Source organism: Dama dama, chromosome 20, assembly GCF_033118175.1.
Source record: "Dama dama isolate Ldn47 chromosome 20, ASM3311817v1, whole genome shotgun sequence".
NCBI lineage: Eukaryota > Metazoa > Chordata > Mammalia > Artiodactyla > Cervidae > Dama > Dama dama.
The window spans coordinates 43,606,608-43,621,417 of record NC_083700.1 but is presented as its reverse complement, the minus strand read 5'-3'; the positions used below and the strand labels follow the sequence as shown (position 1 = coordinate 43,621,417).

The 14,810-nt window shown below is 38.5% G+C and overlaps 1 protein-coding gene across 2 annotated transcripts in view; it reads right to left on the bottom strand.

Moving 5' to 3' along the window:
- Window positions 1-6,278: 6,278 nt before the first annotated feature.
- Window positions 6,279-14,810, bottom strand: part of FRRS1 (ferric chelate reductase 1) — a 53,163-nt gene continuing 44,631 nt past the window's right edge. For both annotated transcript variants that reach the window (XM_061121310.1, XM_061121309.1), the window contains exons 12-16: window positions 10,016-10,113; window positions 9,717-9,775; window positions 8,430-8,573; window positions 7,248-7,309; window positions 6,279-7,165 (exon numbers count right to left, since the gene is read on the bottom strand). In XM_061121310.1, coding sequence (XP_060977293.1) covers window positions 7,073-7,165; window positions 7,248-7,309; window positions 8,430-8,573; window positions 9,717-9,775; window positions 10,016-10,113 — 456 coding nt within the window. In that variant the 3' untranslated portion in view covers window positions 6,279-7,072. The remainder of the gene's footprint in view (window positions 7,166-7,247; window positions 7,310-8,429; window positions 8,574-9,716; window positions 9,776-10,015; window positions 10,114-14,810) is intronic.

Genomic DNA, 14,810 nt, shown 5'->3' with positions numbered 1-14,810 from the left:
TGTCATCTGTATATCATAAAGTAAAATACTGGATCCTCATTTATTTTTCCCCAATGAAAGTTGCTTCTTTTATTTTAGCAGGCAATAGCTGGGTTGGACTGCACATTCTTGTTACTTACATTACAGCTCCAATCTCAAGTCAATTTTTTTCATCTGGTCTAGCTGCTTTGTATCTGCTTTATGCATGTGAACATATTCGAGGATTCATCAGAGCTGTGGGCAAACAGGATTTGGGATTCCCTCTCTAGTGTTTTCCTTTTCAGGAAAGGAAACCTCCTCCTCTCATCCCACTCCCTGACAGCTACAACTGGTCCAGCCATCAGTCCTCTGGATTTCTATGCCAGAGACTCTGTAGTTTCCCTGCCACTCAACACCACACACACAATTGACTTCAACTGTTCTGAGACTAAAAACAGTGAAAACAGGAAACTCCAGACAATTATCCTCCTCTGAGTGCGGACACCTCATCCAAATCCTCCTACTTCCCACCACTCCCTGGGGCTTTTAGATAGCTGCTTTTTGAAGTTTACCCTAGTTTACTGAAGAAGAGTCTATTTTGCAGGATCTTAGCCATTACTGGCAGCAGACATCACATATTTAGAATGTATGGGTTTAGGAAATTCTTATTCCCAGAACTTGATAACCATGTCTTAGCATCTGTCTGGAAATCAAAAAATTTCTTTAAGTTCTTACAAGAAACCCAGTTCAGTTCAGTTCAATTCAGTTGCTCAGTCATGTCCAACTCTTTGCGACCCCATGGACTGCAGCACGCCAGGCCTCCCTGTCCACCACCAACTCAGAAACCCAGAGTGCAGTACAATTTCTTTCACATGTGAACAAGAAGACGTGTTAATGCGAATTTCTTTTATATGTGAATAAGAAGATTATCATATGAAGACAATATACTTCTAAAGATATATTCTAGGAACTACCTCTCCTTTAAACTAGAGCTATATAACCAGGCACAATATAAAATTACATTAACTTATTTGATAATGACATAAGAAATTAAGCTGGTACCAAATTTAAGGCCAGCAAAAGGTATAATCCAAGAGTTGCAATTAGATAAATATTTGCTTTACTGGGGAGAAATTCACAAAAGATAGAGTAACCATTTTAAAGTAGCATTTTTTCCATTCACAATGTTGTACAACCACCACCTCTATCTCCAAAACATTTTCCTCACCCCAAAATAAAACCTTATCTCCATTAGGCATTTACTCCCCATTCCCTCCTCTATTCCCTCCCCTCAAGGCCCTGGCAATCACTACTCTGCTGTCTCCATGCATTTACCTATTTTGGATATTTCATACAATCATAACATGTGACATTTTGTGTCTGATTCATTTAGCATAATATTTGTTTGTTTGTTTGTTTGTTTGTTGTTCCTCTTATTCTAGTCTTTCAATGTCTTTGGTAGCCATGGAGAGGCACATGTTTTGAAGGTTTGTCCATGTGACAGCACATATCAGTATTTCATATCTTTTTTATGGCTGAATATTATTTCATTGAATGTATGTATGACAACTTCCTTATTCATTTATCTGCAGATGGGCTGTTTCTATCATTTGACTATAACGAACAGTATTCCTATAAACATCAATTTTTTTATTGTGATAAAATATATATGTAACACAAAATTTTCCATTTTAACTACTTGCGTGGATACTATTCACAAAGTAATCTTCACAAGTAAGTAAGCATCACCACCATAAATCTCCAAAACAATTTCATCATCAACAGAAAATTTGTATCCATTAAACAATAAGTCCCCTTTCCTCCCTCCGCACAACCCAGCCCCTGGCAGTCACCATTCTACTTTACATCTCTATGAATACGATTAGTCTAGATACTCAAAGTAAATAAATTACATAATAGCGTCCTTTCTTGTCTGGCTATTTCACTTAGCATTATGCTTTCAAGGTAAACATCAAATCTTTTACCAAATAAAAACTACACATTTCATAGCTTAAAAGCTACCAATGTTTAACACTGTAATCAAAAGCAATGACATCATCAATAACCTGTTCAAAGTATCTTTTGCTGGCACGACTTCATTCCTTCCTCACAACTTCCTTGTGAGATGGGCCTTACAGATGAAGGAATGAGACTCAGAGATGAGTGACTTGCTCAACAACATGAGTCTCATAAACCAAACATGTATATTCAGGTCTTCCAATTCCACTCCCAAACTCCCAGTCCTTTTTAGTTACAGGATTAGCCGCCTTCCAATCCACCCTTTATAAGGATGGTCAGGAGAGACCTATGTAGAAGAAACAGTCAAGAAGGCTCCAAAAACAAGAAAGATTTTCAGCCAGAACTTAATAAATTAGTTTTTTTCTGGGAAGAGGGGAACAGAAGGGGCATTCCAAGCAGGTGACCATCTGACCTGGGTACAGAGATGAGCCTGGTGGGTATTGGGCAAGGAGGAAAGAAACAGGATGTGCGGAGTGACAGGATGTAACCTAATCTGATTTGAAAGAGTTTAGAAGAAATCTTTCTTTCAATCCCATCTACAATGGATTATCTTAAACAAGGACCTTTGTTTTTTGTTTTTCCTTGCTTCACCAGAATATACAGATAAATAGAACTTTAGTCAAAAATTACATGTCCCCCTAGGGCTTCCTAGTTGGCATTGCTGCATCTGTCTTCCACTGCAACCTGTACTGGGACAGGAGGTGGGAGGGATGAATATCATTTAACACACATTTGAGCCAAAATCCAGATAACCAAGTAGGAATTAAGAATCATTTATTCAATTACTTATGCCATAGGCTACCTATGTCGCCGAGAATGATTTCCAAAGACAGGAAAACAATAAAAACAAAAATAGCATCAGTTATGAATGTTACCCCAACCACAACATTCCAGAATTTGTTTCTTTAAAAAAAACTTATTTTTTAAAAAAATTTTTTTTTTTTTATTATTAGTTGGAGGCCAATCACTTCACAACATTTCAGTGGGTTTTGTCATACATTGACATGAATCAGCCATGGATTTACACGTATTCCCCATCCCGATCCCCCCTCCCACCTCCCTCTCCACTCGATTCCCCCGGTCCTCCCAGTGCACCAGGCCGGAGCACTTGTCTCATGCATCCCACCTGGGCTGGTGATCTGTTTCACCATAGATAGTATACATGCTGTTCTTTTGAAACATCCCACCCTCACCTTCTCCCACAGAGTTCAAAAGTCTGTTCTGTATTTCTGTGTCTCTTTTTCTGTTTTGCATATAGGGTTATTGTTACCACCTTTCTAAATTCCATATACATGTGTCAGTATGCTGTAATGATCTTTATCTTTCTGGCTTACTTCACTCTGTATAATGGGCTCCAGCTTCATCCATCTCATTAGGACTGGTTCAAATGAATTCTTTTTAACGGCTGAGTAATATTCCATGGTGTATATGTACCACAGCTTCCTTATCCATTCATCTGCTGATGGGCATCTAGGTTGCTTAAACTCAAAATGGATTAAAGATCTAAATGTAAGACCAGAAACTATAAAACTCCTAGAGGAGAACATAGGCAAAACACTCTCCGACATAAATCACAGCAGGATCTTCTATGACCCACCTCCCAGAATATTGGAAATAAAAGCAAAAATAAACAAATGGGACCTAATGAAACTTAAAAGCTTTTGCACTACAAAGGAAACTATAAGTAAGGTGAAAAGACAGCCCTCAGATTGGGAGAAAATAATAGCAAATGAAGAAACAGACAAAGGATTAATCTCAAAAATATACAAGCAACTCCTGAAGCTCAATTCCAGAAAAATAAATGACCCAATCAAAAAATGGGCCAAAGACCTAAACAGACATTTCTCCAAAGAAGACATACAGATGGCTAACAAACACATGAAAAGATGCTCAACATCACTCATTATCAGAGAAATGCAAATCAAAACCACAATGAGGTACCATTACACGCCAGTCAGGATGGCTGCTATCCAAAAGTCTACAAGCAATAAATGCTGGAGAGGGTGTGGAGAAAAGGGAACCCTCTTACACTGTTGGTGGGAATGCAAACTAGTACAGCCGCTATGGAAAACAGTGTGGAGATTTCTTAAAAAACTGGACATAGAACTGCCATATGACCCAGCAATCCCACTTCTGGGCATACACACTGAGGAAACCAGATCTGAAAGAGACACGTGCACCCCAATGTTCATCGCAGCACTGTTTATAAAAAAAACTTATTTTTATTTTATAGAAGAATCCATCTTAAAGAACAAAATTCATGGTTTTGTTATTAGGGGCAACATAGTTTAAGATATAAAGGCATTTAGTTTAATAATCACTCCTATAAAAAAGATATCTTTTTAAAAAAACAGATTGTTTATTACAAAAACATGAAGGAAAGTTGAGAGGAGTAAAGATTAGGCATTTTGGCGACTTCCTTGGTGGTCCTGTGGCTAAGACTTTATGCTCCTGAAGCAGGGGCCCTGAGTTCAATCCCTGGTCAGGGAGCTATATCCCACATGACATAACTAAAAAAAAAAAAAAAAAAAGTCCCTCATTCCACAATGAAGATCAAAAACCCCATGTGCTATAACAAAGACCCTGTGTGGCCAAATAAATAAATAAATAAAAATAATATGTATTAGACTATTGGAGCACAGAGATACCATACTTACTTTAAAAAAAAAAGAACAGGCATTTTCAATTTGTAGATATCAACCATTTATAAGCAGAAGAATCATAAATTTGATATTAATGAAAAGGTTTGTTGGTCTACTAAAATTAAATGGTAAAGACTTCTTTGGACAACTCTGTATATCAACTGATATATCCAGTGTCAACAGATGAAATTAGTGAAAAAGAAAAGTAAAACAGGTTAGCCTCAGCAATGGAAATCCAGTAAGTTTATGTATTTGAAAACCAAAACACAGCAAGGTTCATCTTTTCCTTAAACAAATCTTTCCATGTCAAATGTAATTTATTAACCTTTAAGCCCCTCATAATTGAAAATTAGAGGAAAATATTTTAGTATACGTTTAACTTTCTATGTGTGTGTGCCCAGTTACTCAGTTGTGTCTGACTCTGTGATCTATATATTTTTTCAAAATGCTTTAAATGTGCATGCATGCGTGTTCAGTCACTTTAGTCATGTCCAACTCTGCAACCATATGGACTGTAGCCCACCAGGCTCTTCTGTCCATGGGATTTCCCAGACAAGAATACCGGAGTGGGTTGCCATGCCTCCTCCTGGGGATCTTCCTGACCCAGGGATCAAACCCAAGGCTCCTGCATTGCAGGCGAATTCTTTACCACTGAGCCAATAAAAAGGGATGTTCGCTCAGTCATGTCCGACTCTTTGTGGGCCCATGGACTGTAGCCCACCAGGCTCCTCTGCCCACGGAATTCTCTAGGCAAGAATACTGGAGTGGATTGCCATTTTTTTAATTCCAAGGGACCTTCCAACCCAGGGATCAGACACAAGTCTCTTGCACCTCCTGCACTGCATGCAGATTCTTTACCACTGAGCCACCTGGGAAGCCCTATGCTTTTATATAAAGACATTCAAAAAAAAAAGCTTAGACTGTTAAGTAGCCTGACACTTATAGGACATGAATACATAAATATCACATCTCAAACCCTAAGCTACTTATGATAAACACCTATCTAAAGGACAAAAACATATCATTTTACCCAGAAAAAGGTGTAAGATACGCCAATGAGGCTATTACTTATACCAGATAGAATTTAGGTCCTTGAACCAATCGTATTTTTTTTTTAACATAAAAAAGTTTAAACTATGCTTCCCTAAACTTTTTATTTTAAGAATATAGAGTTTTGCTTGTTTTGTCTATCTAAGATAGTTGTGTTCGTTTGTTACCAGGTCACAGAAATGTAAACAGAAAAAGTATCAAAAATGGTTATTAAATAACATGGTTAGAAAACAAATAGAATTAGAACCAGAAAATAACAACATTGGTCCCTAATTTCAGTTCTATCCTATAACTGTGATCATTCCCTCAAAGGCGGAAAATTTTCAAACAAATATTAAGAGTTGGTGAATTTTAAGAGGTATGCCACCCCAAGATACCAGGTACTAAAAATGAATCCGCACAAGGAAACAGGAACAAAGTAGCAGTGTTATGGTGCCACCCACTGGCTAGAAATCCTCATAGCAAACATGAGAGCCAATCACAAAAGGGAAATTACTGAAATAGGAAGGAAAATAATAATAATGATTCTGATTCACTGTAGTATCAGAGACTTCTAACAAAACAGAATCATCCATATTATTTTATTAGCACAAAGAAAGAGAGCAACTCTTAAAATGCTCACAACAATGAATTTTATTAATTTAGAAATGCAAGTCTACACCCTCCAAAGACTAAGACTTTATCTCATAGTCAAAACAATTAACATAGAAAATGTCATTTTAGCTCTGTAGCGAAATATATGAAGACACTCAATCAAAAGATGCACACCTGCATTTCACTGCTAAGAAAGAAATTATAACATTAATAATATATTCAAATGTTAATGAAATGGTGTTAACCCCACTTTTACCTTTATCAGGGAAGTAACAAAATACATGAAACAAAGGGCACGTCTAAAAAACTGGACTGAAAAATATGTTTCTCAAAAATTCTTAAGGAAAGGGGAAAGGGAAAAAGTCCTAAGAAAGACCATTCATAGAAACTAGTAAAAAATAAATGTTTTCTTTAAAGTACAACAGCACCTTTAAGTTCAAAAGATATTTACCTTAATACAGTCTCCATTTTATCTCCATGACATCCTTTTGTTTTTCTAAAAAGTTCTTTTCTTAAATGCTAACATTCTTAAAATTTCAGCATATAAAATATTTGAGTTATTTCTCCTCAGACACAACCTTCCCATTAAGACTCAGAATAATACATAAACCTTGACATCAGTTTATAGTCCATAGCACCCTACTGAATGTTGATCTCTAAAGACCAGATTTCAGAATTTCTCTGTAGACATGATCTGATCTTCCCTAATTAGAATTCATGAATACATTCCAGGCAGTCAGGCTAGGCATCATGTTTTTGGCTTGATAGTGATTATCACCTGGCCTGCAAAAGCCAAGGTCTTCACTCGCTCATAGACGGTTGATTGCAGATAAGAACATGGTGAGAAAAGTCAAATTCCCACAAACGTAAATTGCTAACACCACCTTTTTAAAAACATAACCCTAAAAGAGAAAAAAATGAGATGTAAAAAAGGAAACTGTAATCACTAAGGTTTGTGTCAATAAATAAGAAGAAAGAACTTACTTCTGCTTCAGCTGCGGTAAATGACTGGAGGATCTGAATTCTATCATCATCCAGTATTTCAACTGTCAAGAACAAGAACAAAAGTTTGTAAGACCAGTGGGTATGCAGGTAAACTCATTCTCAAAGAAAGCCCTGATTTGGAGCATTGGAGGATTTCCAAGAGGTACATTCTCGCATTTCAAGTGACCAAACGTTGCAAACTTTCTGCCTATTTAAGGCTCTTACAAATCAGGTCAAGCTGGCTACAGCATATATGTGAAAGGACTTTCTTCTAGTCAGAGTTCTAACAATCCAAGTGTTAAATACATATATATTTTTTTTTAAATAGCAAGCCATAATCTAGTGGTTATCAAAAGTCCCTTTAGGACTCAAACCCCACACAACATTGTAAATCAACTATACCAATCAAAAAAAAAGGACTCAAATCCTATGTATGTTACTCTATCAAGAGTCAACAACCGGTAGGACAGTTTTTACTACGCAGTTCCGAAAAAGCTGTTGAGCACACACACTAGACAACAAAGAGGTTTTGTTTTTAGAAGCCCACCTTAGGACACGAAGGACAGTTAGCCTAGAAACCAGGCGAACATGTCACTGATTCTCTAATAATCTCTCCACTCCTAATGGCTACAGGTATCTTACCCCGCCTGCACTGGGGCCAAAATGGACCTGGCCACTAGAGAGCACTGGCAAAATATTAAGTCCTTCTTATGTAGCATGCTGGTTAGCTAGCTATATATAATGCAGATGGCAACGTAAGTGATAGCACACAAAAAGTCTGTTCAATAGGTAAAATTCATCTGCAGCTTTGCCCTGTATTGACTATGGATAAGCATCTCTTCTTCCTCCGTCTCAGAGGTCTCTCAGCTCCAGTCATTCAGGGCTCTCTGTTCATTCTAGCCCCACGTCAGACCAGCATGCAAAGTAAAAAAGTACTTACAAAGAAGGCATCTTCCCTAAAAGCTGCCCTCTTTCCCTTGCATTTTACTCACAAACTCTAATACTAATGAATATAAAAAACAAAGGCAGAAAATTTCCACTATTTTTATCATAGCCTGAGCGATGGAAACAAATTTTTAGTAAGGTACTATGAAAGAGTCAACCATTAGTGTCGAGAAACTAATTATTTTCCAACAGTTTGTATAAAAGTGATTCTACAACACTGCTCTTTGAGCAGATTACCTTTTCTAGACAGTCGGTAAGCATGTATCTCCAGAATAATCTCTGTCCCAACGTGCCAGGCAACAAATCCAATCATTGCATAGGTTTTCCATGGGCCAGGAAGATTCAGTCCTGGCAAATCCATTCCCAGGAACATTGCTGCCACTACATTTATAAGAAAATACACATATTCAAATACAATTCAAGAGGTAACTATGGATGTATGTGCATACATGTGTGAATTACATCAAGTAAAATATACTCAAAGAGTTTATGAGATGAATTAGATTAATAATTAAGACCAAGTAGTTAATTTAGTTCTTATTGTAAGACTAGAAAGGCTAAGATGGGAAATTATAATTATAATCTACCAATTGTTAAAAAAGAGGTGCCCAAACTTTTAAAAATGGTTTAAGTCTGCAATGTAGGAAGGGGAAAAAGTATGGAAACCATTTCTGACTATACCTCCCCTTCCACGATCTCTACAGAACGTAGAAATGTGAGGGCAGGAGATCAGCTTAGGTATTTATCACATAAAGCATCAAAAGGAGACAGATGTAAAGAACAGACTTTTGGACTCTGCGGGAGAAGGGGAGGGTGGGATGATTTGAGAGAATAGTATTAAAACATATACATTACCATATGTAAAATAGATGGCCAGTGCAAGTTTGATGCATGAAGCAGGGCACCCAAAGCCAGTGCTCTGCGACAACCCAGAAGAATAGGGTGGGGAGGGAACAGGAAGGGGGTATTCAGGATGGGGGTAGGGGAATACATATATACCAGTGGCCAATTCATGTTGATGTATGGTAAAAACCATCACAATATTGTGAAGTAATTATCCTCCATTAAAGTTAATTAATTAATTAATTTAAAAAATACTACAGAATCATACTTGACATTTGAAAAACACCTTGCCCTGGAAGGTACCATTCCCATGGAGAAAACCTGGGGACAGAGGGCTGGGTCCCCAAGCCCATTTCAGCCCAAACCGTGACAGACCCTCAAGCTGAGTTGCTTATATGTTTGGTCATCAGCATAGCTTATTCTGCTGGCAAAGGCAAACACTAAAAAAAAGTCTTAAAAGGAGGGTTTTTAAGTCATTTTTAAAACCTTGAAACTGAAATAATAGCTTAAATAGTTACCTCTAGAAATTACTTTCTGGATTTCAATGGTTAAGACTAATTTCTCCTCAATAACCAATTACTCCACTTACTAATGCATCTAAAAATCATTTAAGCCAAATTACGACTTGCAGTATAAACAACTTTCAATTATATATGAATAAGTGGCATCGCAATTACTTACCTGCTATTATTCTAGCAGCTGTTCCCATACTCCAATGAGTCCAGTTAAACATTTTCCTTCTACCAAATAAAGAACCAGTCAGTATTCTTTAAAGAGATGGAACTACAAGAAATTCCCAAGAGAATAAAAAGCATGTAATTTCCCTATTGCTTAGGCATCAGCTATCTGAAATACATTTTAAAACCTTTTAAGTAAATATAATTTACCTTTGAATTTTATAAAATGCAAACAAAAAGTAATTGGCTTGCCAATTAATGATATCTACCTAAAGAGCATTTATAAATAAAGATTACAAGTACCTTGGGTCATGTAAAGGTGGTCTGAAAGCTGCCAAAAGAAGCTGAAGAACTGCTAAAACCATCACTATAAAACCAAGGTATGGGTGATAACCTGCATGCTGAACAAAGTTATATCATTTTAATGGTCTTAATCTTGCCCACCAAATCCTCAAATTAAAAATAATACAACAGAAGTAGTTTCTTAGGGCTTTTCTCTAGCTGTAAACATTTAAAAATAATAATAAACACTGTTCACTGAGCGTCTATGCCAGGCACATACATTTTTTTTTGTTTCATTTATTTTTATTAGTTGGAGGCTAATTACTTTACAATATTGTAGTGGTTTTTGCCATACATTGACATGAATCAGCCATGGATTTACATGTGTTCCCCATCCGATCCCCCCTCCCGCCTCCTTCTCCATCCCATCCCTCTGGGTCTTCCCAGTGCACCAGCCCTGAGCACTTGTCTCATGCATCCACCCTGGGCTGGTGATCTGTTTCACCCTTGATAGTATACTTGTTTCAATGCTATTCTCTCAGAATGTCCCACCCTCACCTTCTCCCACAGAGTCCAAAAGTCTGTTCTGTACATCTGTGTCTCCTTTTCTGTTTTGCATATAAGGTTATCGTTACCATTTTTAAATCCCATATATATGCGTTAGTATACTGTATTGGTCTTTATCTTTCTGGCTTACTTCACTCTGTATAATGGGTTCCAGTTTCATCCATCTCATTAGAACTGATTCAAATGAATTCTTTTTAATGGCTGAGTAATATTCCATGGTGTATATGTACCACAGCTTCCTTATCCATTCATCTGCTGATGGGCATCTAGGTTGCTTCCATGTCCTGGCTATTATAAACAGTGCTGCGATGAACACTGGGGTGCACGTGTCTCTTTCAGATCTGGTTTCCTCAGTGTGTATGCCCAGAAGTGGGATTGCTGGGTCATATGGCAGTTCTATATTTCCAGTTTTTTAAGGAATCTCCACACTGTTTTCCATAGCGGCTGTACTAGTTTGCATTCCCACCAACAGTGTAAGAGGGTTCCCTTTTCTCCACACCCTCTCCAGCATTTATTGCTTGTAGACTTTTGGATGGCAGCCATTCTGACTGGCGTGTAATGGTACCTCATTGTGGTTTTGATTTGCATTTCTCTGATAATGAGTGAGTTGAGCATCTTTTCATGTGTTTGTTAGCCATCTGTATGTCTTCTTTGGAGAAATGTCTGTTTAGGTCTTTGTCCCATTTTTTGATTGGGTCATTTATTTTTCTGGAATTGAGCTTCAGGAGTTGCTTGTATATTTTTGAGATTAATCCTTTGTCTGTTTCTTCATTTGCTATTATTTTCTCCCAATCTGAAGGCTGTCTTTTCACCTTGCTTATAGTTTCCTTTGTTGGCCAGGCACATACTTTATACACATTATCACTAATGCTCACTCTGATGCCTGATGGTTAGTTATCAATATCCCACTTCCACAATCGAGGGAACTGAGGCTCAGAGACGGTGAGTAATGTACCCAGGTCACACAATGCATAAATGGTTGTGATGGAATCTAATGATGGAATGCTGCCCCCTCCCACCAGTATGTCAGATGACCACTAACACCAGCACAGCCATCTGAAGCCCACCAAAGACTAGTTTTCATTCCAATCCCAAAGAAAGGCATGCCAAAGATTGCTCAAACTACCGCACAATTGCACTCATCTCACACGCTTGCAAAGTAATGCTCAAAATTCTCCAAGCCAGACTTCAGCAATATATGAACGGTGAACTTCCAGATGTTCAAGTTGGTTTTAGAAAAGGCAGAGGAACCAGAGATCAAATTGCCAACATCCGCTGGATCATTGAAAAGGCAAGAGAGTTCCAGAAAAACATCTATTTCTGCTTTATTGACTATGCCAAAGCCTTTGACTGTGGATCACAACAAACTGGAAAATTCTGAAAGAGATGGGAATACCAGACCACCTGACCTGCCTCTTGAGAAATCTATATGCAGGTCAGGAAGCAACAGATAGAACTGGACATGGAACAACAGACTGGTTGCAAATATGAAAAGGAATACGTCAAGGCTGTATATTGTCACCCTGCTTATTTAACTTATATGCAGAGTACATCTTGAGAAACGCTGGGCTGGAGGAAGCTCAAGCTGAAATCAAGATTGCCAGGAGAAATATCAATAACCTCAGATATGCAGATGACACCACCTTGTGGCAGAAAATGAAGAGGAACTAAACAGCCTCTTGATGAAAGTGAAAAAGGAGAGTGAGAAAGTTAGCTTAAAGTTCAACATTCAGAAAACTAAGATCATGGTATCTGGTCCCATCACTTATGGCAAATAGATGGGGAAACAGTGGAAACAGTGTCAGACTTTATTTTGGGGGGCTCCAAAATCACTGCAGAAGGTGACTGCAGCCATGAAATTAAAAGATGCTTACTCCTTGGAAGGAAAGTTATGACCAACCTAGATAGCATATTAAAAAGCAGAGACATTATTTGGTTTTTCCAGTATTCATGTATGGGTGTGACAGTTGGCTATAAAGAAAGCTGAGCGCTGAAGAATTGATGCTTTTGAACTGTGGTGTTGGAGAAGACTCTTGAGAATCCCTTGGACTTCAAGGAGATCCAACCAGTCCATCCTAAAGATCAGTCCTGGGTGTTCATTGGAAGGACTGATATTGAAGCTGAAACTCTAATACTTTGCCCACCTGATGCTAAGAGCTGACTCATTTGAAAAGACCCTGATGCTGGGAAAGATTGAGGGCAGGAGGAGAAGGGGATGACAGAGGATGAAATGGTTGGATGGCATCACCAACTCAATGGAAATGAGTTTGGGTAAACTCCAGGAGTCGGTGATGGACAGGGAGGCCTGGCGTGCTGCAGTTCATGGGGCCACAAAGAGTCAGATATGACTGAACAACTGAACTGAACTGAACTGAAGACTAGTTAGTATCTGCATTTAAGGAACAATCAACCCTGTGTATTGTAATTATTTGTTCAGACCTCTATGTTTCCCGGGGCCAAAGGTTCTATGTGATTCCTTGTAACCCATGTGGCTTGGGCTTCCCAGGTGGTGCTAGTTGTAAAGAACACACCTGCCAATGCAGAAGACATAAGAGATGCAGGTTCTATCCCTGGGTTGAGAAGATCTCTTGGAGGAGGGCATGGTAACCCCCTCCAGTATTCTTGCCTGGATAATCCCATGGACAGAGAAGCCTGGCAGGCTACAGTCCATGAGGTCGCAGAGTCAGACACAACTGAAGCAACTTAGCAGCAGGAGCAACCCATGTGGCTTAACAGAGCCTAGTCCCTCAAAGGTCTCAGCCAAGAAAAATCATCAACGCAACATCTTGATAGTTTCAGCTATACTCCTCCCTCAGTGATGTGTGTCGGCTCAAATCAACAGAGAGTGGGATTAGACCACTTTGCACAATTATGGCATTTAAAAACTTAAGAGAAAGATTACAAAAATGCTCTTATCCATGATACATTTAGATAGAGGGATATCTCAGTCTGTTGTCACTGACGACCATGCTTGGGTAGGCTCTAAAACCTGTGACCTAGAACAAGGCCATATGGTTTCTAAGCCAAGATAGGAAGCTTCTGCAAATTAGGAACTAGAAGTTGACAGACAAGCACTATAAAAACTTTCAAACAGTGGACTCAGTTATGCAGATAAGTTACAAGTTGGACTCTGGAGACGGAAATTGTCCCTATCTATTAAAAAATAGTAATAGCAGCGACAAAATTCTCTTATGTTTAGAATGTGCCAGGAACTATTTTAAGTGCATTCAGTTAATTAACTATCAACCCTCAGAAAGCCTATGAGATAGATACTCAGTACTGTCTTCATTGGAGTAAACTGAGGGACAGAGAAGTTAGGCAACTTGCCCAAGGTGTCCCAGGTAATCCGTGATGACATGAGGATTCAAATCCAAGGGTCCAGCTATAGAATTATGCTTCTTACCTTTTTACCACCCTTGTCACAACTACAAAGACTAACAAGCTATGAAGTTTATAAAGTAAGCATTACACTTGTCTCAAGTACCTGGAGAAAATAAAGTGCCAATGTCTCAAGTCATATCAGAAAATCTTCATAATTTCCTTTAAAACATAGGTTGACCAGTCTAAAAATACTTAGAAAGCAGAAAGGAGGTTTCCTAGTAATAGCTATGACCCAAAATTCATTCATATTTGCCCTTATAGCAACAGCCCAAATTGAAATACTAAATTTTGATATCAAATTCTGACTGGCTGTTAAACTAGAAGAGTATACTGGAAACACAGACTCTGACCTTAGGTACATCTCTGATTCTCAATTCAGTTCAGTTCAGTTCAGTCGCTCAGTCGTGTCCGACTCTTTGCGACCCCATGAATCGCAGCATGCCAGGCCTCCCTGTCCATCACCAACTCCCAGAGTTTACTCAAACTCATGTCCATCGAGTTGGTGATGCCATCCAACCATCTCATCCTCTGTCGTCCCCTTCTCCCACCTACAATCTTTCCCAACATCAGGGTCTTTTCTAATGAGTCAGTCCTTTATATACGGTGGCCAAAGAATTGGAGTTTCAGCTTCAACATGAGTCTTCCAGTGAACACTCAGGACTAATTTCCTTTAGGATGGACTGGTTGTATCGCCTTGCAGTCCAAGGGACTCTCAAGAGTCTTCTCTAACACCACAGTTCAAAAGCATCAATTCTTTGGCACTCAGCTTTCTTTATAGTCCAACTCTCACATCCATACATGACTACTGGAAAAACCACAGCCTTGACTAGATGGACCTTGCTTGGCAAAGTAATGTCTCTGCTTTTTA